General features: G+C 42.1%; 1 protein-coding gene and 1 pseudogene across 7 annotated transcripts in view; both read left to right on the forward strand.

The window, feature by feature from the left end:
• LOC122548404 (glutamate receptor ionotropic, kainate 2) overlaps window positions 1–27,092 on the forward strand; it is a 442,113-nt gene that overhangs the window by 4,027 nt on the left and 410,994 nt on the right. For 3 of the 7 annotated variants that reach the window (XM_043687010.1, XM_043687017.1, XM_043687011.1), the window contains exons 2-3: window positions 222–386; window positions 2,995–3,434. In XM_043687010.1, coding sequence (XP_043542945.1) covers window positions 3,320–3,434 — 115 coding nt within the window. In that variant the 5' untranslated portion in view covers window positions 222–386; window positions 2,995–3,319. Of the gene's footprint in view, window positions 1–221; window positions 387–465; window positions 1,017–1,045; window positions 2,558–2,994; window positions 3,435–27,092 lie in introns of those variants that run through there. The other 4 variants (XM_043687012.1, XM_043687015.1, XM_043687013.1 and 1 more) reach the window with 4 other exon arrangements.
• Window positions 24,673–25,010, forward strand: LOC122548406 (annotated as a pseudogene).

Genomic DNA, 27,092 nt, shown 5'->3' on the forward strand with positions numbered 1-27,092 from the left:
CACAAACACACAGACACCCACGCGCAAACACGCACACAAACACCTACACATACCCATACAAACAAACACGCACCCACCCACACACAAACACACACTCACATACAGACAGTCACAAACACATACACACAGCTACACACAGACACACAAACACAAACGCAAACAGTGCGTGTGCGGGCGCTTCAGTGAAACATGCCATGTAATGCCATGTACTTTCCAAGCAGGGCTGGAGGGAAGTCCAAACCGCTCTGGAGTTGAGAAACGCAGCGATCGTTCAGTCAGTGGATTGGGGGGAAGCGCGCACACACACACATAGAGTTCACTTTCACCTGCCAACCCCGCATTGTCAGAGACTCCGCACAGCCCGGCTTGAGGGTCCTGACGCAAATGTGAGTGCTAACTGGTTTTATCTCTCTCTCTCTCTCTCTGTATTGTATCTGTGTAAGATATTGGCTATAATCGAGCTCCCTCTGTCACCCTTTCGGAATGAGCTGAACATCATGCTCAGGGAATTACACGCACACACACAAACACACAAAAGGCTGCACGCAGGTACGGGGAAGGAGAGGGGATTTAATTTGAAGGAGGGGTTTAGTTGGCCGCACTCTGGCAACAGCAACAACCAGCGCGGACAGACTGACGGTGAAAGCAGACCTGGCGGTCATTCTGTGAAGTGGCCGGGGAAGACTTGAGTTTCCACATGGGCAGAGGTTTGGGGCTCACATCCTGGCGCGGCTTTCTAGTGTGCCCACAGGGTTTCTTTTTAGACGCTTTTATTTTCGTGAGCTGCTTGGCTGGTGTTTATTTCCAATGCTGAACACACCCCCCCGCCCCCAACTCATTGTAAATTAGGATCCATAGAAGTCACAGACTTCCACACCCCCACCCACCCGACACACACACACAACCCCACATCTCAGTCGGCAGACTCTTGCCAATGAATTAACAAGTTGGCCGAAGCCTGTCCGCTTTCTGCAGAGCCAGCCGGCAGCACCGAGCTGATATCACTTCTTCCTGAGGTAGGTTACTGAGTTTGCTTTTTGCCTGGCTCCCGCTTGCTGCACTCCTTAATTCGAACTGAACAGCAGCATTTGGCTGGACAGAATGGGAGGCAAATTCTTGCAATAATTCCTGGGCTACAGATTTACCCTCAGTACACCCCCTCACCAACCCCGATCCAAGTCGTAGGTGAAGGGAAACCCGACAAGCGATTGCATTTGTACGTCCGCGCGGTTTGGATGTGCGACTCTGAAAGCCTGAGAGAGTTTTTCTTTGGTTTCTTATCGCGGCTGCGCTGGCAGATATCAGATCCATGTTTTCACTGGCGCTGGTCGTTTTTTTTTAAAAAAAATCCCCAAACCTGCGGAGTCAATTGCTTTCTGTCTACTCGTGTTTTTACCACAAAGGAAGCTTTTAGCCTGGACAGGAGCTTGCAGTTGACGATGTGAACGGAAGGGGTCGCTCCAATTCTTGCTTTCATTGCAAAGCCGTCATTGCCCTTGCTCCTGTCGCTCGCTCCTGATGCAGACACTGTGCCCCGCTGCTGCCTTCGAGTCTGCTCCTCCAGATTCCCCATCACTTACGATATTTGGCCTTTCAATTTCAACAGCATAAAGTAGCAAGGCGACACGTTTAAAATGTCAAAATGTGAGACTGGAGCGCGGCAGACTCCTTTTGGGTAGTGTCCCGGGATTGTATAAAGACAGTTAATGTCATGACCTTTTGCAATTCAGTCAGTAATGCAGGCTGGTTACCGAGTACCAATTTAGCAAACCATGTAACCGTTCAGCCGTGGATAAGAATTGAAAGCACTTGGACAGGCTCTCTATAGCTCTGCTTCAGTACGAGATGAACTCGTTTGGATAGATAGAGCTGGCAAACGTGCATTTAAGAAAGGTTCCCATTCCTGTTTAAAGAAAGACACTCGCCCCCTCTCCGAGTTGGCAAGATGTGTTACACCAGGGACTGACCTTGTGGGTTCGCTCCAGCTGTGAACGGGTCGCAGAGCGAATTGGACATTCCTGGGTTGACATCCACCTCCGGGAGTTCGGGGTTGGTTTAATAAACCCGGAGAATGTTGAGCTTTTGAATCCTTGTGAAACGGCTTTTCCCTCCGAAAGCAACAGTGTCTGGAAGTTTCCAATCTCCTCCTCCGGCCCTCACCACCCCATACCCTGAATCCTGCTCCGGTCTGATTTAAACAGGCGGTGGCGGTGGACGCGGCGCATTTGTCAGCAGGTCTCCCTGCTTTCTGATCAGCCGCCTCGGTGACTTGGCCGCCGTCTCCCCGGGTGACAGTGCACATTGGTGACTCTTCTGTAGGTGATATGTGAGACTGGCAGGAGAATTGCTGTTCCAGACCCAACTCCTGAACTGCTTCCCGATGGGCCAGTTAATAACATAACTGCAGCCCCCACCTCCCGGCCACATCCAGACAGAAACCGAACCCCCCTAGCCCCCTCCCCAAGGCTGACAGCCGCAAAACTACAGCATTATCGTGATTGCATTGCTCACTCACTCTTAACCGGTGCTGGCCACGCAGTCCGTTCCCTTTCATAAGGTGTGTATATGTGTGTATTTGTGTGTGTATATGTGCGTGTGTGTGTACGTGTGTGTGTGTAGCTGTCTCTGTTTTATTTTCTCTCGCTTGCACGCTGTTGATCGTGGGGCCAGAGAACTACCGGCTCATCGGCCCTAATAGGATTTTAATAAGAGTGACTGAATGAGCGATCAGGGGACTGAAGGGGACATCGGGTTATTTGTCTAGTAGATGCCAACTCCTCGGGATGTGTGGTCAGTAGCGGCAGTGAGGTAGCTTCTGGGCTCTGTCTCTCTGTCTGTGTGTCTGCTCTATAACGCACCACGTCAGAAGGCTGTATATGTGTGTGTGTGTGTGTGTGGCAGTGCAGTGGGATGCTCTCTATGTCTTTCTTCTGTACGGTCTGACGTCACTCCCTCCTCTCTTTCTCTGTCTCCCTCTCCCCTGCCTCCCTTTAGCGCCGCCGAGCCGGACTTGTGTGGATGGATTTTTCCAAGAAGCCCAGAGTGTGAGGAAAGCGGGGATGTCCCGCCATTCCTTGCAGCGGAAGAGTGCTCCTTTGCGCAGTGAATGAATGAAGAACATGCGGGGATTGCTAATGGGTTCGACTCGCTCTCGGATCCCTCTCTTGTGACCATGTCGTGATCCTGTCCCTGGGCCCTCCGATCGCTCCTGCTCGCCCCTCGATCGAATCCGAGCGCGGAAGCTGCTCCAGACAGAAGGTGCTGCCGGCGGGCCGGAGGAGGAAACCAACCGCTGGAATTGATCTCAATACAAGAAATCATGAAGATTATCTGTCCGCTTCTAAACAACCTGGTCTTTGAGTGTTCGGCTAGACTTTTCCTGTGCTTGTTGTGGATGGGATATTCTCAAGGAATGCCGCACGTTTTAAGATTTGGTGAGATTTTACATTTTTTTTATACTCCCCCCCCCCCCCCCCCCACACACACACACGTTCAGTTTCTGAGCTCTCCCTCACAAACGCAGGTTTGTGAAACTTGTGTGGTCGACCCGTCACTGTGGCTGGGTTAATGTGTCCTGTTCCACTGATCGCTGTTAAAATGTCCAGTTTTGTTTATAACAGTCCAGTGCTTCCCCGTTTGGCTGAGGGAGTACTGTCCAACTGTCAGAGTGTGCTGTGGCCTGTCTATTGACAGTGGTGTCCTTATTAACCACAATGGTGTATGTTCTCTTGTTTTTAAAAGAGAAGGGTTTCCGCAGACTAATAACTTTTGTTTTGATTCCACATGAAGTTAACGTACCAGTCATACTCAGCGATGTTGAACTTTGTCTCTTTCTTTGAAAAAAAAAGCTTGCTGTGGGACAGCATCTTTTAATTGAACACACACCTTCATAAGAGGCAGAGAGTTAAGAGATGAATGTGCATTGAGGATCAGCCGGATGTCTCCTCACCCCTAAGGTCTTCCAGCCCATTATATCCAACTATTGGACCAAATCGTGCCCATTCTCAAATCGAGAAGGTTAGCTTCAAATGGTAAACAGGCGAAGGAATGAAGGAGAGTCCGGCCTAAAACTAGGACAGAGCGCCAACCGACTTGAATAGCCACAACTGTGAGATACAAGCAGTAGGAGTGTGTCGGTCGGTATTGATGGTAAACTCTTCTCGCATGCATAGTTACAGTCGGTAGTTCATTATAGGAACCGGCAGGGGCGAAGTTCTCTCCGGAGTGTCAGAGGCGCGATTCAATATTTGAAATGTAGGTGTGAAAACAACTGACGCTCAACAACTGACAACAATTAACGCTTTCTGTTTGCAAATCATTTCGGAGTCAGGCTGGGCGAATTCTCTCCGGAGTGTCAGAGGCGCGATTCAATATTTGAAATATAGGTGTGAAAACAACTGACGCTCAACAACTGACAACAATTAACGCTTTCTGTTTGCAAATCATTTCGGAGTCAGGCTCCTCACCAAGGCACATCTGATAAACTAACTGCGGGAGCGGCGAGAGGGTCAGACATCAAACCACAGCATGTGTACATCGTCAGTGTTAAAGTTGCAGGTTCAGCTGAAGTCTCAGTGTTTGTAAAGCAATCCATCGGGGCGGGGCTTGGGGGGAGCGAGGGTGGCAGGGGGTGCTTTGCATTTGGAGATTGGCGTGGCTGTTGGCGCAACAAGTTTTAGTATTAAAAGCGCGAATGTTTATTGAGTGCTACACTGATACCAATCGCCGAAGCTAACAAAGTTAAAAATCACACAACACCAGGTTATAGCCCAACAGGTTTAATTGGAAGCCCACTAGCTTTCGGAGCAATGCTCCTTCATCAGGTGATAGTGGAGGGCTCGATCGTAACACAGAATTTATAGCAAAAATTTACAGTGTGATGTAACTGAAATTATACATTGAAAACAGAGTTATTAAGGATTGGATGCGCCGCATTCTCATTGGCTCCGTCTCTACCTTCCCATCAGCCACAAGTTGATGATCTGAACTGTGAGCAAGGCTATCAGGAGCGATGTGATACTATTAGCGGCGAGAGAAAGAAACGACCTCTGGCCGTTTTCTTGTACATTTCGGGAGGTGGGATTGGAGGGGGATTGGGTGGAGAGAAAGGCACAGAGCCTACAGTTGGTTGTTGAGTGTGAGAGTGTACCCAGCAACCTGGGCTGGAACCGCCCACCGCCAATGATCAGATAGCGTTTTGACCTCGCTCTGAAAAGTCAGGCAATTCTCTGTGAGAATGAACCGCACGATCGGCGCACTGTGCCCGCAAGAATCTGACCATCAGTCCTTACAGTTCTCCGGCTCTCGCCGCCGTCTCTCCCATGCCAGAGTCGGGAGCTTCGACACTGAGAGTATCAATACAAATATGTGACATTTATAATGCTGCTGTGCCCCACGAACCTCTTTTCATGCACCTTTATTTTCAAATATGCGTGATATCCCTTAAACAGACAGCCGCGGGATCAAAGGAGAAACACTAGTGTCTTCCCCACTCCCTCTATATCCTCAGCATTCACCCACGATATAATATTCTGCTTTTGACGAGCTGAGATGCGCCACCATAATATCACTGATCTCCGGCCGGCCCTTATAGCCACGGCCGTTTTACTGGAGCGCTTTCAAGAGGGAAAGTTGCCGGTATCTAATTCTGCAACCCTCACCGACATCGAACACCCCCCTCCGCCGACCGACCTCCCTCTCTCCCCTCTCCCCCACCACCTCCGCAAAATTCAGTATCGGCATCGCACAGACCGTGAGGGTAGGGAGGTTAGGCTCAGCTCCTGCTCATTTTGGTTTGTAAGGCTTCGTTTTGTCACATACCACATACCCCCCGGGGGGGGCTTTGGGAACGGGGCAGACCGGTTCCCTGAACAGATTTAACATGAATTTGATTCAAATCTGTGGGAACAAGTGCTAGGGCAAGGGGGTGGGGTGGGGTGCGGTGGTGGGGGAGGGCGATGAGATGTGGACGGCGGCTTCAATGGGGATTTAGTTTAAACCAAATCGAACTGCATCTTCGTTTTAACTTAGCACCGGCGAGCGACCTGAATTCCTCTGCCCCAAAGGAGATGTAACCATTGCCCCACCTTGTTTAGTATCGACCTCGACACTGACATAAGAAACAATTCGTATTTATTTTTACTTCAGTTAATATGAAGGTTGTAGAGGGGGTAGGAGTTTGAGTGTCGAAACCTATTCTGTGAACAGGCATCAGAGAGAGAGAGAGAGAGAAAGGCGACTCTACTCCTGATTATAGAATCATAAAAAACCGCTTACATTTTGTTCTGTTATTGCCTATTTAATGTTTCCAGTACCCGAGAATCGATTAAACCAGTTAAGTCTAAACATGCCATCTGTGGCTGTAACCTTCACTTCTTTAATCATGAAGCTTCGTTATTGTTACTCGCACCAAATAGCAGGTCAATGCATTTTCTTTCAAGGATTCTGAACCGCCTGCTCCCCAGTAAAAAAGATTACCACTGCAAATGCACACGGAATAATGTATGTCTGCTTAGGTGAAAACTCAGGTTCACTTCTCTCTGTGTCAAATTCAATGTCACGAACGCACAGTGCAAATAAGTGTCTCTCTCTCTCTTTCGGTGACTCCAGTGAATGTAATATCACCAGAAAGCACTGTTAGTTCACTGTGTGCTGAAATATTTTGGAGTAGTTTTTTTTTTAAAGTAAATGATTCACTGCTGTCCAGATGTTCGGGCCCATCATGTTATTATATCCTTCAGAATAACCCCCTACTCTCCCACAAATCAACTTCACAGCACGCTGGCCATTTGGACCCTGAGTTTCGATGAAGAATGCGGGAGTTTCATGCACAAACGTGCGACGTGTTCATTTATTGGGGGCGGGAGAGAGAGTTTCAGCACCCTGGACAGTGTCATCGCGGCCTCACATCCAGCCTGCTGACCTGGGGCGATGGTCTGAATTCTGACAGCAGCCACAGGCATTCAGTATTGCCATCTGAATCCAAACACGGCTCCCAGTCACCGTGTAACACAAGAAGTACTGGAGACATAATCAATCCGAGTTACAACATCGCCACGGTCAGAATTAATAACTGGAGCCCGTTCCAAGATCAGCACCATCCGTCACAGACTACAGCCGCGACTGGAAACATCGACGAAATCCCGAGTGACAATCGCAGCCAGACCCATCGTAACATTCAGGAGCCGAACTGAATACGGATGTAACACAGAAGGAGACCATTCAGCCCACTGTGCCTGTGCTAACTCTTTGTTCCAGCTGTACAATTAACCCCACTCCTTTACAAAACCCCACCCCCTTACATTGTTTGTTCACTTCCTCTTGAACATTTATTGGTGAATCGGCACTCATCACAGTTTCAGGCAGCGGATTCTAGATCACGGCAACTCACGGCATATTAACATAAATCCTCCCCCCCCCCCCCGTTGTTTGCTGTTCAAGACAAAGAATGACGCTTCAATCGCGCCTCCAGCCACAGCCAAACCCATAGCTGGAACCAGAACTATTCTGAGCCCTTAGCCACCAAGAGAGAATTATTCACGTTTTCAGGAAGTGTTCGCTGTCGCCTCGTCACTTTTTTTTTACTTGATCTGTAACCTAGGGTGGTGATGACTCAGACACTGCAACCGGGATTTTCTGATGTGGGGGCTGAGGGAGAGGGTGTGGAGAGACAATCACCGAAGGAAACACGGGAGGGTAAGGAAAGGCAAGGGATTAAGGATGCCCTGGTGAAAAGCCTGGGCAAGCGGTCACTGCTGTAAGCAGAGAAGGCATCGGGTCTGCTGGTGTGCGGCACACCATGCTGGCAATGGAGAGTATATGGCCTGTATGGGGAGATCACCACTTTATTGCCTAGGCCGAGCGGGATTAATCACACAGCCAGAGTTTAGATCAGAGTGGTGCTGGAAAAGCACAGCAGGTCAGGCAGCATCTGAGAGCAAGAAAATCGACGTTTCGGGCAAAAGCCCTTCATCAGGAATGACACTCACCCACTTAATCACACACCCAGCTCTGATGCCCGGGCCAGCTTTTACCTGGTTAGTGTTGGAGAAAACTCCTGCTAGGCGTGTTCTTTTCGACATTTTCTAATCAATCTGTTCAGAGATGTTATCACTCAATTTTGGAACAGGTGGCATTTGAACCCAGGCCTCCTGGCTCAGAGATAGGGACATTACAGGTCCACGAGATGCGCTCGACAATAAACATCAAAGGGTCACTGTCGGCTCCTTGATTTTAAACAAGGCAAATATGATATTCAATATGAGAATGTTTCAGCCTGACTTTGCTTTGTTAATCTTTCTACCTTGTCCTCACAACTTGCAATTAAATAGTTCGATTGAAGTTACAATGATCCTTCAACTCAAAAGGAACAGGCACTTCACTGTCTCACCTTCTAAACATCTAATGGTGTGTGAAATCTACGCAGATCTCTTAACTTTTTTTTGTTCGTGAAAATAATTAGCCTCTGGCTATTAGCTGACCATCGGGAGTGTTGCTAACAGTGAGGAACAAGAGTTATGCGACGGCTTGTCCGTGCTGAGCTAACACATTCCGCAAGGGCAGTGGCGCAAAACAAGCGACATTGGATGGGGCGCCCTTTTCCACGCAACTCCTAATATTCCGTTTCACCAAACGCAATGAAGCGGAATTGATAGGCGCTGCCTCATGTGGCCAACCAGCCTGATTAGCGTCATTGCCCGGCTGGAATTTTTACAACCCCTTCCCTTCCCTCCCCTGCCTGGATGTCAGAGAAGCCCAACTCTAGTTAGCAACTCATATTCTCACAAAAGAATGCCCAATATCTCAATTATTTATTTTACAATCCACGACTGGAATTATTTGGGCAAAGTGTAGGTTTCGAAATTGTCAGCTCACAGTCAACAAAATCCAGGCTGAATTCATGCCCAGACCTTAATTTTTTGTGCAACATCCACAGACACTGCTGGTTTTATCTTCTAACTTACAGGATGATGAATGGAACCTAAGCACTTTAAATTATTAGGAACGAGAAAGAATGAACATGAACGAGAAGATTACTAAAAGCTAACTTGCATCTTGTCAGAAACAAATATTTACCACACAGGCATGCCATTTCCAATGATCACAGTAGCTGAAAGTAACTTTATATGTAAGTGATAAAACTCCTTCATTCTTGCAAAAATACATTTAATTAACCAGTCATTCAATGTGTACTATCCTTGTCCAAACAGATACAAATACCAATGAAAATATGAATCTTGTTACAGTATCAATTACAAGGGACACAGACTTCATTAAAAAAGCTGTTTTTGGTGGGACAGTATATTGCAGAACATCAATTCAATTAGGATTAAAAACAACTACTGTTCTCAATGTGATTGATGAAACTCCTGTGTTTGGCAGCATTATTTGCTTCTCATGGAAACATGAGAAATGTAAATACATTCATTTTGACTGAGGTGAAGGAGAAATTTTAAATATTTTTTAAAATCCTCATATAAATATTCATGGTATAATTTGTGTTATATGGAAACAAATTGCATTAAGATTCAGTGGCAGTTCACTGTATTAGTACTACAATTAACATTATAAATAGGGCAGCATGGTGGCTCACAATTAACATTATAAATAGGGCAGCATGGTGGCTCAGTGGTCAGCACTGCTGCCTCACAGCTCCAGGGTCACAGGTTTGAGTCTAGCCTCGGGTGACTGTCTGTGTGGAGTTTGCACGTTTTTTCCTGCGGGTGCTCTGGTTTCCCCCACAGTCCAAAGATGTGCAGGTCAGGTGAATTGGCCATGCTAAATTGCCCATAGTGTTAGGTGCATTAGTCAGAGGGAAATGGCTCTGGGTGGGTTACTCTTTGGAGGGTCGGTGTGGACTAGTTGGGCTGAAGGGCCTGTTTCCACAATCTAGGGAATCTAATCTAATCAACAGTGATACACAGGTTTTCATTGGAAATTGACCTTGGGTACCTGACTATGACTATATTCAGTTATAAAATACACATGAATTTAACATCAACAGATAACTTTCTCTCATTTAGTAATGTCACAGATACTGACACTCAATCCAATGACTGTGACTCAACATTCTTACTAATCATTAAGTCTAAACACCTCTGAATACTTCTTTCCTTTGCTCTCTCCTTCACAGTGGGTTGCACAGGGCCCAGTGTTTTATTTACCATAGATTGACTGAATAATATATTAATGAATAGGCCTTTGCTGAAGTTTGCTTACCATAAATTACAAAAAAAAACTAAAATGCATGGGCCTTTTGCCATTTCATCTATTGGACATGACTTTGAGTCATGCACATATTAATGAGATGGAAGGCTTCAGCTTTCTGCTAGCTGCTAGAGTTCTGGATGAAATAAGTTTCAGCCTTGTACATATTTGTGATGAAACTAGCAATCTCCATCAAAGAGAATACGAAGATGGCAGGCGTGGGAAGTGAAACAAAATGACACTGACACAACATAAGTTGTTCTCCAGAGAATGAGGCTACAGCATATTGCTGGAGAAGCATATTGCACTCTATTTGACATAGAAATACTTTGTTTTATTAATGGGTGCCTGCCATGGGAAAATAGTTTATGTGAAACACCTGTTACATTATTAGCAAAAAAATTCAAAAAATGAATTTCATGCAATTGTTTGTCGTTAAAGACATGTTTAGTAAAGCAATAACATGAAAAACAACATTATGAAGAGGTGCAGAATGAAATAAGAAAAGTGGCCAAATGCATGGCTAAAGTACTGTGAGTATAATGTTTGGGAGAACAGTACAAGTTGCCGAAAGATATTGGTATCATAGGTGGAGTCTAAGCAGAGTAAAGAAAGGAGATGAGCGTCATAAGAAGGGGATGGAAAGTTAGAGTTGAGAATACAATGCAGGGGCTTATAAATTAGAACAGGCAATGGGTAGGGAAGAGTGAATTTGCAGAGAAAAGAAGGAATGGGCTATCATTGGAAATTGGTGATGTGACGTTATGGGATAATAAATGGACAAGAAAGTTTGGATGAGTTATAGCTTTTGTGCAGTGAAAGTAAAAATTCATTGGCAAAATGTTGATTCTGGAGGGTATGAAGGTCAGTTGAACAGCAGGAGGCAGTAAGTAGAGGTGAGCAATGTTATTGCTTTGATGATGGATTAGAGACAAATAAAATTGAGTCTGTTATAGACATAAAGAACACAGCTTGAAAGCATTGTTAATCAGTCATGGAGCATTTCATAATACTGAGGCATAGCTTACTTGTTATTTAACAAAAGCATCACACATTATTTTTCTGTGGATCACCATTCTTCATTTATAACATGAAACATTGAAAGGAAATGTGGTAAATAAAGATTTGTTCATATATCGTACCCTTTCATGTCTTGCAGTGCTTCACATTCACTACCTATTACATCTGTAAAAATAATATCAGATTTGAACACAGAAATAACCTCTTCGAAATAACCTTAATAGTGAGATGAATGACAAGTTAATCTTTTTTTTTACACTGTTAGTTGAGAGAGAACATCAGGACAATTCCAGAAATCTTTTATGTCTGCTTGAACCACTGGAATAGGTTGATGGTACAACAGTTTAAAATCTCATCTGTAAGCTGACACCTGTGACATACTTATTGCCTTAGTATGGCACTGGAATGTGAACACAGATTATGTGCTGAAATCCTGGATGCGGTTTGGTGAACAACATCTGACTCTGAGACGAGGATTCCATCAAGTGAAATAATATTATGTTCTGAACCACTTTTAACCACAACTCCACTTCCCTTTCTTAACATAGTCACAAGTTAACTATCTGTTTGCTTTCATTAGGTCATGATCTTGAACCTCGAGCAGTTTGTATCTACGGAGAAACATATTTGCAATTTTTGCTCAGATTTGCTGGATTTTTTTATTCTCTATTTTTGGTTAAGGAGTTGCAGCTTATCTTCAATATGTACAAGGTGGAAGTACAGTATTCTATGTTATTTTCTATGTTAGCATTGTTCTCCAATCAGTTGAATAAATGTTCTCCCCTAGTTTTGTTATTGTGCCAGACCTATTGTCTGGCAAAATGAGTATTCCTCTGAAAATGTAGTTATTGGTTATGAGAATAAGCTGAAAAGGTTGATTCATTCTCACTCCTATATTGTACGTTTTTCTCACAATTTGAAAGCAGTTGCAGTGCCACAGATTTGGAATAAATGGTAGATATCTAAAATCCATCCATCTTATAAGACAAAATTGGATTATTGCTAAATTGATTTTCTTTGATGATTAAGTTTCAGTAAATCAACAGTGATTAATTATTTTAACTTAAAAGCTATCTATCACTTTGTATTTTGGTTAAATTGAATAAGACAACTCTCAAATGGCTGGACTTTGGAAAATGTGCAAAAAGCAGTTGCTTCTTACAATTCTACCAAAGTCAAACCACAGATTAAAGGCACACACAGAACAGCTGTTGTGACTTGGTTAAAAATTCTTTATTTGAGCATTTTTATTATTTAATTGCAGTTGATATATTTCACTTACTTTTAAGGTAATATCATTGAATGTAACTATCTTAGAGGGAAATCTTTTCAGAATAATTGCCATCTGAGAGCCATTATGCAAAGGAACAATAATAGTTAATCAGCAGGAGAAAACTGCAATGTTTAATTTAGTTTGATAATTATTCTAAAGATGCTGTTTCTGAAGCAGTAATGGCCCATATTCACCCAGGATGCAGGAAATCACAGTCTACGAGAAATTCGTGTAGTAAATGATGCAAAGCCAAAGGGAATTAATATATGATTTGAGTGGATTATTGCAAAAACTTGCTGAGTTCATCACTATTGCAGTTAATTGACAAGCACACCCTTCTGCAACAAGATACTGTAGTCAGTGTATTTTTCTGTGGAATTTATTGCTGCAACCTGATTGCTGCAAATCCACTGGCCTCACTTCTGTTGCAAAGTAAAAGCTGTCACTTTCAAGTTACCAATCCAATTGGACTCCCAGTAAAATAAATCAGAGAGCCATTTATAAGTAGGTCAGCAGCACTGAAAACTAATGTACTTCTCCAGAGGCCACTGGGCTTGAAGTTTTCATAAGATTTTGTCATACACTAAGATGGTATATATGAAATGGAGGATGATCTCAACATATCTGAATAGATTCAATTGTATTTCTGTTTAGTTATTAAATCTAGTCTGATGCAGCAAATAGAATTGTTGTGGAAGTAAACTGTATACAAGAGTTGGTTGTTAAAACTAAAATACAGTAGTACCATTTTAAATCATGTATCTGCTCCAAGCTTCTGTGATGTTAAGTATCTTAAACATCAATTCCACATGCCTTCCATAGTAAAATTCAGTGAATTACAATTGCTGACTAGCAGTACGTAATTGCATGATAATTTGTGGCAGATGAATTCACTTGGCATGAGTGGACCATTAACTCATTCCCCAATAGCTGTGTAAATGGATTAAGTGATTTACAGTGAAATAAAGATTATATTTTAAAAAGTCTTATAAATCTATATAAAAAGTTTTATGTTGGGTAATTCTGTTTTGGGCCAAGAATGTCAAATTCTCAAACAATGATATTCAATTATGGTTAAGTTATTGCTAAATTATTCCTTCATATGTTATTATAAAAGCTGATGATACTTTGTAACACATATTCCTATAGATGTATTGAAGAATATGATATTATGACCCCTTATTTTTAAACTATCATCCCTAGTTCTAGATTCTCCCACAAGAGGAAACATTCTTTCCATATCTACACAGTAAAGTCAGGTGCTTATCAAACATACAAACCATCTAAGGTACTGGTTTGAAAATACACTGACAAGTAGCATTAGTTTGATTGCAGACCATAGAAAAAAATGCATTTAGGGAGCAATAAATTGCAGGGCTGCGAACATGAGCTAACTACATGATTGATTGGTGTATTATTTATTCATTTTAGCAATGATGTGCTTAGTAGCTAATTATTCATATTGAAAGCCTGTTAAGAAAGTATCAATAAGAAAATTAAAACACTCAGTAGAACATAGAACATAGAACAATACAGCGCAGTACAGGCTCTTCAGCCCTCAATGTTGCGCCGACCTGTGAAACCGATTTAAAGCCCACCCATCCTACACTATTCCATTATCTAATGACCATTTAAATGTCCTTAACATTGGCAAGTCTACTACTGTTGCAGGCAGGGCTTTCCACGCCCTTACTACTCTGTGAGTAAAGAATCTACATCTGACATCTGTCCTATACCCTATCTAATCCTCTGATCATCTTGTATGTGTCTATTAAGTAATCCGTTAACCTTCTCTCTAACGAAAACAGCCTCGAGTCCCTCAGCCTATCCTCATAAGACCTTCCCTCCAGACTAGGCAACATCCTGGTAAATCTCCATTGCATCTTTTCCAATGCTTCCATGTCCTTTCTATGATGTGGCAACCAGAACTGTACGCAATATTCCAAGTGCGGCCGCACTAGAGTTTTGTACAGCTGTAACATGACCTCATGGCTCCGAAACTCAATCCTTCTACTAATAAAAGCTAACACACCATATACCTTCTTAACAACCCTATCAACCTGGATGGCAACTTTCAGGGATCTATGTACATGGATACCAAGATTTCTCTGCTCATCCACACAACCAAGAATCTTACCAATAGCCCAATATTCTTTATTCCTGTTAATCCTTCCGAAGTGAATCACCTCACACTTTTCTGCATTAAACTCCAATTGCCACCTCTCAGCCCAGCCCTGCAACATCCTTCCGCACTGTCCACAACTCCGCCGACTTTAGTGTCATCCACAAATTTACTAACCCATCCTTTTATGCCCTCATCCAGGTCATTTATAAAAATGACAAACAGCAGTGGTCCCAAAACAGATTCTTGCAGTACACCACCAATAACTGAACTCCAGGATGAACATTTCCCATCAAACAGCACGATCTGTCTTCTTTCAGCTCGCCAATTTCTGATCCAAACCATTAAATCCCCTTCAATCCCATGCCTCCGCATTTTCTGCAATAGCCTATTGTGGGGAACATTATCAAACACTTTACACTACATCAACTGCTTTACCCTCATCCACCTGTTTTGCCACCTTCTCAAAGAACTCAATTAGATTTGTGAGGCACGACCTACCCTTCACAAAACTGCGTTGACTATTCCTAATTAAATTATTCCTTTCTTGACGATTATAAATCCTATTTCTTATAACCTTTTCCAATACTTTACCCACAACTGAATTAAGGCTTACTGGTCTATAATTACCAGAGTTGTCTCTACTCCCCTCCTTGAACAAGGGGACAACATTTGCTATTCTCCAGTCTTCTCGCACTATTCCTGTGGACAATGATGACATAAAGATCAAAGCCAAAGGCTCTTCAATCTTCTCCCTAGCTTCCCAGACAATCCTAGGATAAATCTCATCCAGCCCAGGGGACTTATTTATTTTCACACTTACCAGAATTGCTAACACCTCCTCCTTATTAATCTCAATCCCATCTAGTCTAATTGCCTGTATGTCAGTATTCTCATTGACAACATTGTCTTTTTCCTGTGTGAATACTGATAAAAAATATTCATTTAGCGCCTCTCCTATCTCTTCAGATTCCATGCACATCTTCCCACTACTGTCCTTGATAGACCCTAAACTTACTGTATTCATTCTTTTAGTACTGACATACCTATAGAAAGCTTTAGAGTTTTCCTTGATCCCACCTGGCAAAGACCTCTCAGGACCCCTCCTGGCTCTTTTTAGCTCTCTCTTTAGGTCCTTCCTGGCTAAGTTGTAACACTCAACATCCTAATTGAGCCTTCATGGCTCATCTTTACGTAAACATCCTTCTTCCTCTTGACAAGAGATTCAACATCTTTATTAAACTACGGTTCCCTTGCTCGATCACTTCCTGCCTGCCTGACAGGTATATACTTATCAAGGACATGCAGTCGCTGTTCCTTAAATAAGCTCCACATTTCAATTGTGCCTATTCCCTGCAATTTTCTTTCTTTCCCATCCTATGCATCCTAAATCTTGCCTCATTGCATCATAATTGCCTTTCCCCCAGCTATAAATCTTGCCCTGCAGTATATACCTGTCCCTTTCCATCACTAAAGTAAGCTTAACCGAACTGTGGTCACTACCATCAAAGTGCTTATCTATCTCCAAATCTAACAACTGGCCAGGTTCATTACCCAGTACCAAATCCAGTGTGGCCTTGCCTCTTGTTGGCCTGTCTACATACTGTGTCAGGAAACCCTCCTGACACTGGACAAAACACTGACCCATCTAAGGTACTCGAACTACAGCATTTCCAGTCAATGTTAGGAAAATTAAAACCTTCATAACAACTCCCCTGTCACTCTCACTCCTATCCAGAATCATCTTTGCAATCCTTTCCTCTACATCTCTGGAACTTTTCAGAGGCCTTTTGAAAACTCCCAACACATTGACCTCTCCTTTCCTGTTTGTAACCTCAGCCCATACTACCTCAGTAGACGAGTCCTCATCAAACGTCCTTATTGCCAACATAATACTGACCTTAACTAACAATGCCACACCTCCCCCACTTTTACCACCTTCCCTGTTCTTACTGAAACATCTAAACCCTGGAACCTGCAGCAACCGTTTCTATCCCTGCTCTATCCATGTCTCCGAAATGGCTACAATATCGAAGTCTCAGGTACCAACACATGCTGCAACTTCACCCACCTTGTTCCGGATGCTTCTGGAGTTGAAGTAGACACACTTCAAACCACCTTCCTGCCTGCCGCCACACTCTTGCGACCTTGAAACCTTACTCATTACCTCACCACTCTCAACCTCCTGTACACTGGGCCTACAATTCCGGTTCCCTTCTCCCTGCTGAATTAGTTTAAATCCTCCCGAAAAGCATCCCCCCCAGGATATTGGCACGCCTCTGGTTCAGTGTAGACCATCCCGCTTGTAGAGGTCCCACCTACCCCAGCATGGGCCCCAATTACCCAAGTATCTGAATCCTTCCCTCCTGCACCATTCCTGTAGCCATATCAAGTTTAAACATCCAGTCTTCAAGTACACAAAAGCAAAATACAATAGATACCAGAGATCTGAAATAAAAGCAGAAAGTTAGCAGGTCAGGCAGCATTCATGGAGAAACAGCAATAACATTTTGAGTTTAAGGTAATTGTTCTTCCTGAAGAATAGTACTGGACTTGGAACAATAACTGTTTCGATCTCCACCAATGCAGCCAGACCTTATGAGTTTCTCCAGCAGTTTCTGTTTATAATTGTTATTCTTCATGGGTCAGCATAGCCTTATATACAGGAGCGAAGTAGCTGGACCTAACCCTGTCACCATCTGACATTTATGCACTTTATCAATAATAGTCCCTGGAATCTGATCAGAAGTGAAAATTCTGGTTGATTTAGATTTCATTCTTTTCTAGACATTTTCTGTAACTAATTTTTGCTTGACTGAGATTAGTTTATTAAGTGCAGGTTTGGAGACAAAACCTGAGTTTATACAGTGGCGCAGAAAGTTTCATTTTTACCTGACCCACTGCATTCACATCGATCTCTTCTTCCACCAATAAATGTCAGACATCTTGATGTCCCTGTTTTACCGCATGGTGCAGAGCATTGAGGTTTTGACTGCAATGCACATTGATAGATTTGTCAACATCTGAAAAGATTATTTATTTTGATATTCTCTTTTTGTCTACACCTTTCTCAGGAAACTTTCTTGCTTTGTTCCATCTCTCCTTACAGTAGCAGTTCACAATAAGGCATTTCTTATGGGCATTAGTGATCTGATTATTGTCTCTTTGCATGAACATGGGATGTGGTTGCTATATTTTTTATTATGGGGCATCAGAGTTGACTTGGTCCTATACTTAGCTGACAACTATAGACTGGTAAGAGGTAATTAGATAATGCAGTGGAGAAACTGTAAAATGGTGAGGGAGGATATGGGTTGGTGGAGTGCCCAGTGATGAACTGCTCCCATTGCCTCTTTACTAGGGAAGATAAATGACCACCGTCCCACCCAGAAACTAATTGAGCCACTTGTGCGCCTCTCTCCTTTTGCCACCCAGCAGATGGGCCCTACAATATGTGGGGAGGGTATCTGCTGAAACCTTTGTAAATCAGATGATCTTATTGAGCAACCTATGGCCTATGGAGGGGGGGCCTTGACAGGGATCACGTTAACTAAAATAGCAGCAGAACATAAGACGTAGGAGCAGGAGTAGGCCATCTGGTCCATCAAGCTTGCTCTGCCATTCAATAAATCATGGCCAATCTTTTCTTGGACCCAGCTTCACTTATCTGCCTGCTCATCATAACCCTTACTGTTCAAAAATCTATCTTTGCCTTATAAATAATATCAGTGAGGTAGCCTAAACTGCTTCACTGGGCTGTTGAAGATTCACAACCTTCTAAATGAAGAATTTCCTCCGCAACTCAATCCATCACCTGCTCACCCTTATTTTGAGGCTATGACCTCTCGATCTAGTTTCCCCCACCAGTAGAAACAACTTCCCTGCTTCTATCTTATCTATTCATAGAGTAATAGAGTCATAGAGATATACAGTATGGAAACAGACCCTTCGGTCCAACCCGTCCATGCCAACCAGATATCCCAACCCAATCTAGTCCCACCTGCCAGCATCCGGCCTATATCCCTCCAAACCCTTCCTTTTCATATACCCATCCAAATGCCTCTTAAATGTTGCAATTGTACCAGCCTCCACCACTTTCTCTGGCAGCCTGTTTCATACACGTACCACCCTCTGTGTGAAAAAGTTGCCCCTCAGATCTCTTTTATATCTTTCCCCTCTCACCCTAAACCTATGCCTTCTAGTTCTGGACTGCCCAACCCCAGGGAAAAAACTTTGCCTATTTATCCTATCCATGCACCTCATTGTTTTGTAAACCTCTGTAAGGTCACCCCTCAGCCTCCGACGCTCCAGGGAAAACAGCCCCAGCCTGTACAGCCTCTCCCTATAGCTCAAATCCTCCATCCCTGGCAACATCCTTGTAAATCTTTTCTGAACCCTTTCAAGTTTCACAACATCTTTCCGATAGGAAGAAGACCAGAATTGCACGCAATATTCCAACAGTGGTCTCCAAGGTCTCTTTGTTCAGCAACACTCCCTAGGACCTTACCATTAAGTGTATAAGTCCTGCTAAGATTTGCTTTCCCAAAATGCAGCACCTTGCATTTATCTGAATTAAACTCCATCTGCCACTTCTCAGCCCATTGGCCCATCTGATCAAGATCCTGTTGTAATCTGACATAACCGTCTTCGCTTTCCTTTATTCCCTTCATAATTTTGTATATGCTGGAAGTGCTGAAGAAACTCAGGAGGTCTGGCTGCACCTGTGGACAAAGCAATGGAGTTAACATGTTGAGTCCGATAGCAGTCTTCTTCAGATTGACCAACCCTGGCCCCACACACTGGCACTCACTAGCCGGGAGGGTGGTCTGTCTACTGGTGCCCTATCTGCTAAGTTCAGTCCCAGCAATAGCTATTGTTCCAGATCGTGTTGTTGAGACTGCTGTGCTGTCAATTCTTTGACCAGATGGCAATTCTTCAGGGTTGACCCTGCCCTGTAAGTGGAAACAAGTGCTGATTGTAACTAGTGAGTAGCCAGAGAGCTTAGAAATGTAGATGGGGATGACAAAGTGGACCAGGCAAAGTTGTTTCCAGTTATTGGGGCTGTCACTGAGGACCCCTTGGCTCCAACAAAATTCTGTCCTATTAATGCACTTCACTTGGTGGCAAATGGATTGTAATTGAGAACAGGTGAATGGCATGATTTTTGTCCTCTCCCAACCATTTAATGCACAGCAAATCTTAAAATACACCATTCACTGCACTAATTTGAGAATGATTGCGAGTTTGTTCTTCAGTAGTTTAATAATAAGTGGGAACCGACTGGCCTGTCAAATCTCCCCGGTGAGGACAAAGAATTTATTGAGGTGATATCAATTCTAATTCTAGTTAATGAAGATATGAAGTTTTTGGTCAGAGCAAGAAGTGAAAGTAAAATAATGTTGGAGCTTGTGTTTTTTGAGTGACGGCTAATACCTCCATTGTGGACAGAATGATGATACACGTTGCTCTGTAGTCTTGACAACTTAATTTTATGTCTAACCAAGAGCTAGGCAACATGGCAACAGATCCTGTGTGATAAATGTTTCCTGTGAATATTATTGGTGACAAATACAGAAGTGGTCTTTGGTATTTGATGCTAAATTGTTTGTGTACAATACAAAAATAAACAAATAAAAGGTCTAGAAAATAAAATTCTCTATTCACTAAGTACCACAGAGCTATTGTGCAGAGCTCGGAGTGAAGTTATGTTTCAGTACAGCGCTTCAAACATCCCCCAGTCAAAACATTTTTTTTTTTCACATTTCTTGTCCAAAAGCAAAACTCTGTAGATCATGAAGATCTGAAATGTAAACAGAAAGTTCTGGAGAAGCCAAGCAGACCTGGCAGTATCTGTGGCAATAAGAACAGAGTTAACATTGATTTCAATATCACTCTTCCATAGAACTGAAAATTCTTCATTTTTGAAAGCATTTGGTTCATGCAGTTTTGAAGTTAAATGTGTGCTTCTAATCTAATTTTATGACTTAGATGGGTCAAAATGTTTCTGCGTTTTGACAATGCATCTTTTAAGGAAGTTTAAATGAAATATTTTCATTATTTTCCAGTTCTCAATCAGATGGATTATTAGAACAGCATCCAGTCCAAACTCATTGCAGAGCAATGAGATGGTGACTGCATGTTTTGGAATGCTGGGTGGCATGGTGGCTCAGTAGTTAGCACTGCTGCTTCACAGCACCAGGGAGCTGGGTTTGATTCCAGCCTTGGGTAACTGTGTGGAGTTTGCTCAAAGCTAAGGAATTTAGATATACTGCAGCATGTTTGCATCCATGTATCTATATCATAATGCTAGAGGAATGACTAAGACTTATGATTAGGTCATATGCATGTCCTTTAAAGCTTTATTGCATATCTGCTGTGAGACATAAAATAGCATGCCCGTTTTTTCCAAACAAAATTCATCCCCAACAACATTATATATAGTCAGGTGACCATAAGATGTAGGAACAGAAGTATGGAAATAAAAACTGGAAAAAATGGAAATAAAAATATGGAAATTCAGCATATGGAAATAAAAATTGAAAGAATTGCGGATAATGTAAATCAGAAACAAAAACAGAAATTGCTGGAAAAGCTCAGCAAGTCTGGCAGCATCTGCAGAGAGAATTCAGAGTTAATGTTTCGGGTCATTATCAGACTCTGCCAGGCCAATTCAGCTGTTGGAGTCTGCTTCACCATTCAATAAGGTCCTATCTGATCTGACAATCATCAAATCCTCTTTCATGCCTTTTCTGCATATCCTTTGATTCCCTTATTGATCAACGTGTCTATCTCAGCATAAAACATACTTAACAGCCCGACCTCTTCAATCCTCTGTAGTAAAGAATTCCACAGATGCACCATTCTCTGAGAGAAGAAATTCCTCCTCATCTCTGTCTTAAATGAATGACTCCTTTTTTCTGATGCTGTCTGGCCTTAGGTTCTCTCACAAGGAGAAATAACTTCTCTGTATTGACCTTGTGAAGTTCCCTAAGGATTTTGCATGACCTCTCCTTCTTCTAAATTCCAATGAGCACACGCCCAACCTTCTCAATCTCTCCTGATAAGACTATCCTTCCATACCTGGATTTAACCTAATGAACATTCTTTGGGCCGCCTCCAATGCCTGTATATTTTTCTTTAGTTAGGGGCCTTTAACTGTTCTCATAATTCCAGCTGCGGTCTGTCTTCTGCCTTGTATACTTTTAGCAAGACATTCCTTTTTTTTGTATCCCATTCCCTCTGAAATAACGATCAATTTTCCATTTGCCTTCTTTATTGCCCACCGAACCTGTATGGTGGCTTTTTGTCATTCATGTACAAGGACTCCCAAATCCCTTTGTGCTATAGCTTTCTGCAGTCTTTTATCAATTTAAATTGTATTCAGTTCCACTATCCCTGCCAAAGTGTATAACCTCACATTGTATTCCAGCTGCCAACTTTTTGTCCACTAGCTTAATCTACCTATAAAACACTTTGTATTATCCTTGCTGTTTGCCATCCCACCTATTATTGTATCATCTTGGCTTTAGTACATTCCCTTTCCTCATCCAAGTCATTAACATATATTGTATATAATCTTGGCCCCAGCATTATTCCCTGTGGTAGTCCACGAGATACAGGCTGCCGTCCTGAAATGATTCCCTTATCCCAACTCTCTGTCTTCTATTAGTTAGCTAATGCTTTATTCATACTAATAAACTAACTCTATCACTATGAGTTCATGCTGTAATAAGCTCTCTAGTTTGTAGTACCTAATCAAATGTCTTCTGAAAATCCAAATACATTGTGTCCACTGCTACCCCTTTATCCTGTTTATTACCTCCTCAAAGATTTCTACTATTACATCCTTTCTAACCCTCTAAACAGTTTCCACTAACAGATGTTAAAATAACTGGCTGATCATCACCTTTTTTTCTTGTTTCCTTCCTTTTTTAAGTAAAAGTGTTATATTATCAGTTTTCTAATCCTCTGAGACTTGTCCAGAATCTAAGGATTTTGGAAGATCACTATGAGTGCATCCATTACCTCTGTAATTATTCCTTTAAATATCAAATGATGCATCCCCACCAGGTCTAGGCAACGTTTTGATCTTTAGCCGTGTTCGTTTCCCCTTCATTTAATCTTCTTGCCCTTTTTTTCTTGGCTGTTTTTTGTTGTTTTAAATACTTCCAATTCTTTGGATTACAACTAATCTTACCCACATCGTACGTTCTTTCTTTCAATTTGATGCTATCCTTAACTTCATTGGTTAAGCACAGTTGGCTTAACCTTTCCTAATATTTTTCTTTCTCACATCTTTGCTGTGAGACATAAACTATCTCCTTAAAACTCTGCCATTGTTTGTTAAACTCCAGCTAGGTGTGCTCTTATTTTGTGCTTAATTTTTGTAATTATTTAGGCTTAATACTATTGTTTCTGACCCAAGTTCTCTCTCTGAAGCTGAATGTTAAATTCCACCCTGTCATGGTCAGTTTTTCTGAGGAGATCTTTTACTCTGATACCTGCATCATTACACATGATCAATTCTAAAATAGCCTGATCCATGATTGGGTCCACAATGTATAGTTCTCGGAGGCGGTCCTGAATACACTGCATTAATTCATCCTTATGGCTACCTTGGCCAATCTGACTATCCCAATCTACATAAGACTAAAATCACCCATGATTAATGGGCTATCTTTTTTACATGCCCTCATTGTCTTCAGAGTTATTCTCTGTCCTACCATGTAGCTACCGTTTTGGGGCCTATAGGCTTCCCACACCAGTATCTTCTTCCCTTTCTTATTTCATAACTCCACTCATATGATTTTGACATTTTCTAAGGTAATTTCTTGATGTTGTACTTAATCCATTCTGTACAAACAATGTAAACTCACCATTCTTTCCTTCCTCCTTGTCATTCTGAAAATGTCATATACCCCTGAATATTTAATTACCGGTTTTGATCTCCTTGTCACTGTTTCATTGAAATGGCTATTAGGTCTAACCCAGTAATCTCTATTTGTTCCATTAATTTATTTACCTTTTCACAAACGCTGTGCAAATTCAAATAAAGAACCAATAATTTTGCCTTTTTCCACTTTTGTTCCCTTTTGATCCTATTTACTGCTGACATTGAGACATGAAGGAAATAGATAACATAGAATAAGAGAGGATTTTTTTTACTGGTGGGTGACACTAGGACAAGAGGGCATAACCTGAAAAATTAGGGAGAGCAGATTTAGGAATTAATTAAGAAGGAACGTCTTTACCTAGAGGGTTGTGTATCTATGGAATTCCCTGCTCAGTGAAGTGGTTGAGGCTTCCTCAGTAAATGTTTTTAAAGCTAAGATAGATAGTGTTTTGAACAGTAAAGCAATGAAGGGTTATTGTGAGAGAGCAGGTAGGTGGAGCTGAGGCCACAAAAAGATCAGCCATGATCTTATTGAATGGCAGAGTGGGCTTAAGGGGTCAGATGGCCTACTCCTGCTCCTAGTTCAAATGTTGTTATGTTCTTATGTGCATCATAGTTGTTCTACCATTTCTGGATTAATGGCACCTGTCAGATAGAAGATTTCATGAATCTAAGTTGAACTTGTGTAATGACACTCCAGGGAGAAAGTGAGGACTGCAGATGCTGGAGATCAGAGCTGAAAATGTGTTGCTGGAAAAGCGCAGCAGGTCCGGTAGCATCCAAGGAACAGGAGAATCGACGTTTCGGGCATAAGCCCTTCTTCAGGAAAGGCTTATGCCCTGAAGAAGGGCTTATGCCCGAAACGTCGATTCTCCTGTTCCTTGGATGCTGCCTGACCTGCTGCGCTTTTCCAGCAACACATTTCCAGTAATGACACACCAATCATACACAGAATTGATGGTCTGTTTAATGCTGTCTTTTCTATATTGTTCCATGGAGCATTACGTATAGCTGTACATATCACATTTGGTTCTTTGCTTATGGTCATCCCTGAGTGAAGTCTGACCCTGCACTGTTGGCTCCTTCTTGTCTTCCTCCTCACTGTTATGGCCCCTTGGGCTCAGCAAACACTGGAAAGTAGATGGCTAGGTAGGCAAAATGGTGGCGGCCAAGAAAACAAAAAAAAATTAGGATCCATTAATTCTAGGCTCCAGTTGTTTGTGAAAAGTGGCAAATGTGTGCTGGGCTACAAACAAACAAATGATTTGTCAAGGCAAAACCAAGCTGGTATTCATGCCAACAGCTGTCCAGTCATGAGGAAATCAGAGATTGATTATGATTCTATATTAGCCAAGACTGGTGAGCACCAGTACAGTGGCAACAACATTAAATTAGGTGCAGCTTCGGGTAAATACTACAGAGTGTGCAAACTGGCTGTCATTGATTCTGGTAATTCTGACATCAGGAGCATGCCAGAACAAATCAGTAAGAAATAAACTCAGCTGCAACTCTGAAATGTTTTACAAATAAAGTAATTCTGTTAAAATAGCATGTCTTTTAAACAGTGCACATGGCCCTATTTGGCTGTCAGGGTTCATCAACCTGTCTTTTGGGACAGTGATATTTTGAGGATGTGGTGATGCATTGGTAATGTCACTGGGCGAGTAATCCAGAAACCCAGGCTAATAATCTGGGGACATGTATTCAAATCCCACCATGGCAGATAGTATAATTTGATTTCAATAGAAGTCTGGAATAACAAGCTTGTCAATGCGTGACCATGTAGCCATTGTCAATTGTTGTAAAAATCCATCTCACTAACCTTATTTAGGGAATGCAATCCAGCATCTGTATGTGGTTTGGCCTACTCTACAATTACAGTGATGCGTTTACTTTTAACTGTCCACCTGGCCATTAGGGATGGGCAATAAGTGCCAATGATATCTGCATTGCATAAGCAAATTTGAAAAAGTCAGAAGTCACACAACACCATGTCATAGGCCAACAAGTTTATGTAAAATCTCCTAAAGCTTGTGATTTTAAATAAAGCTGTTGGATGATAACCTGGTGTCATGTGACTTATGACTTTGTCTACAAGTTTAAAAAAGATGCTTCTGATCAAGTTATAACATTGACATTGTCTATGAGATTGACAATAAGAACACTTGATCATCTTCCAAAAGCTGCTTTTCAGTTTGCTGCCTGTTTATTTTGTTGATATTTTTGTATACATTTAGATGACTTTCTGTGCTGCCAGTGATGTGGTGATGTACCACTTGTTGGTCACCTGGGTCTTGTTTCAGGGTCTGGTTTGAATTTTAACACCAGACTTTCTGCATGTTATCCCCTTTGGTGTCACATGATTTCCAGATGTGAAGAAATGCTGGACAACATCTGGTTAGCCGTGACAAATTGCAGCTATTAGTGATCTTGTTGGTTTGCTGCAGTTTGCTGATCCTACCCATAATGTTGCCTGCCCATAAAACATGAAGTTGATGTTGAAATGCTCCTATAGCTTCATGTTGGGTTCAACTTCCAGAAAGGGGTCAAGGATGTGATCTCTGCAAATGCCCAGAAAATCTTGTTTGGAAAGCTATGGCTGAAGGGGATGCAATTACCAATTTAATTAGCCTCTTCATGAGTTCTTCTTTGGATAAATCTCACTCATGCCCTTGCTGCAGCATTTGACAACAACAAAAATGGCAATAGATTATTGTAGCTTCTGTCTGTACAACATTAGTTGAGTTTGCTAATCCTGAAGTTGATTTATATCATGAGGTCCTGAGTTACTGACCAAATCTTGTTTGGATCACTTTCATCATGCTCAGAAAGACAGGATATATTTATTCTGTGAAGCTGCACCTTTCTGATTGCTAGTAAGATTTTTAAATAGCCACCTTCAGGATCATTTATGACTTGATCTGCAAGGTCACGCTGCAAATGTTGCTTAAAAAGCAATAATTCAATGATGATGTTACTTGCTGGCCAATCCATAAGCAAATGTTTGCCTTCTATTTCTTGTAGAAGGTCTGTGATTCTCATTTTATTGAAATAGAATTTATGACTTATTAGTTCCTTTTTTATCTTGGATGTCTGTTCTGTTTTATTTTTCTTCCTTTTGCCTCTATTTTACATTATTTTTCATGAGGGTTCTTCAAGAAATTTTGCTAATTGTGGCTTTGTGCCTTTAAGAGATCAAGGTCTGTAGTAACAAAGTTCAGCCAGTAGAGGGAGTTCACACCAAACAAGGAGTAATGACATTACGCCAGCCTTGGTGCCCAATTGAAGGAAACAAAATAGTGGAACCAACTGGCCACTGCACAGAGGTAAGCTTCTTTGCATTAGAATGTCACTTTTTAGTGCTTTTGAACAGAATGTCTCTGTCAAATGACAATATATTTTGACTGCTATTGTTAATTCTGTGCCTGGAGGAAGCCTTTCAGCTCTCAATTTTAAACCTATAAGAAGTCTTTTAACTGCTATCCTTTAATTTTTATGCTAGGAAACAGAATGAAACTTGGAGATCTGCTCATGAAAACCTGTTATGATTGGTTGACTGAATGCTTCATGATTCAGGT

The sequence above is a fragment of the Chiloscyllium plagiosum genome, chromosome 3 (genome assembly GCF_004010195.1).
Source record: "Chiloscyllium plagiosum isolate BGI_BamShark_2017 chromosome 3, ASM401019v2, whole genome shotgun sequence".
Lineage (NCBI taxonomy): Eukaryota > Metazoa > Chordata > Chondrichthyes > Orectolobiformes > Hemiscylliidae > Chiloscyllium > Chiloscyllium plagiosum.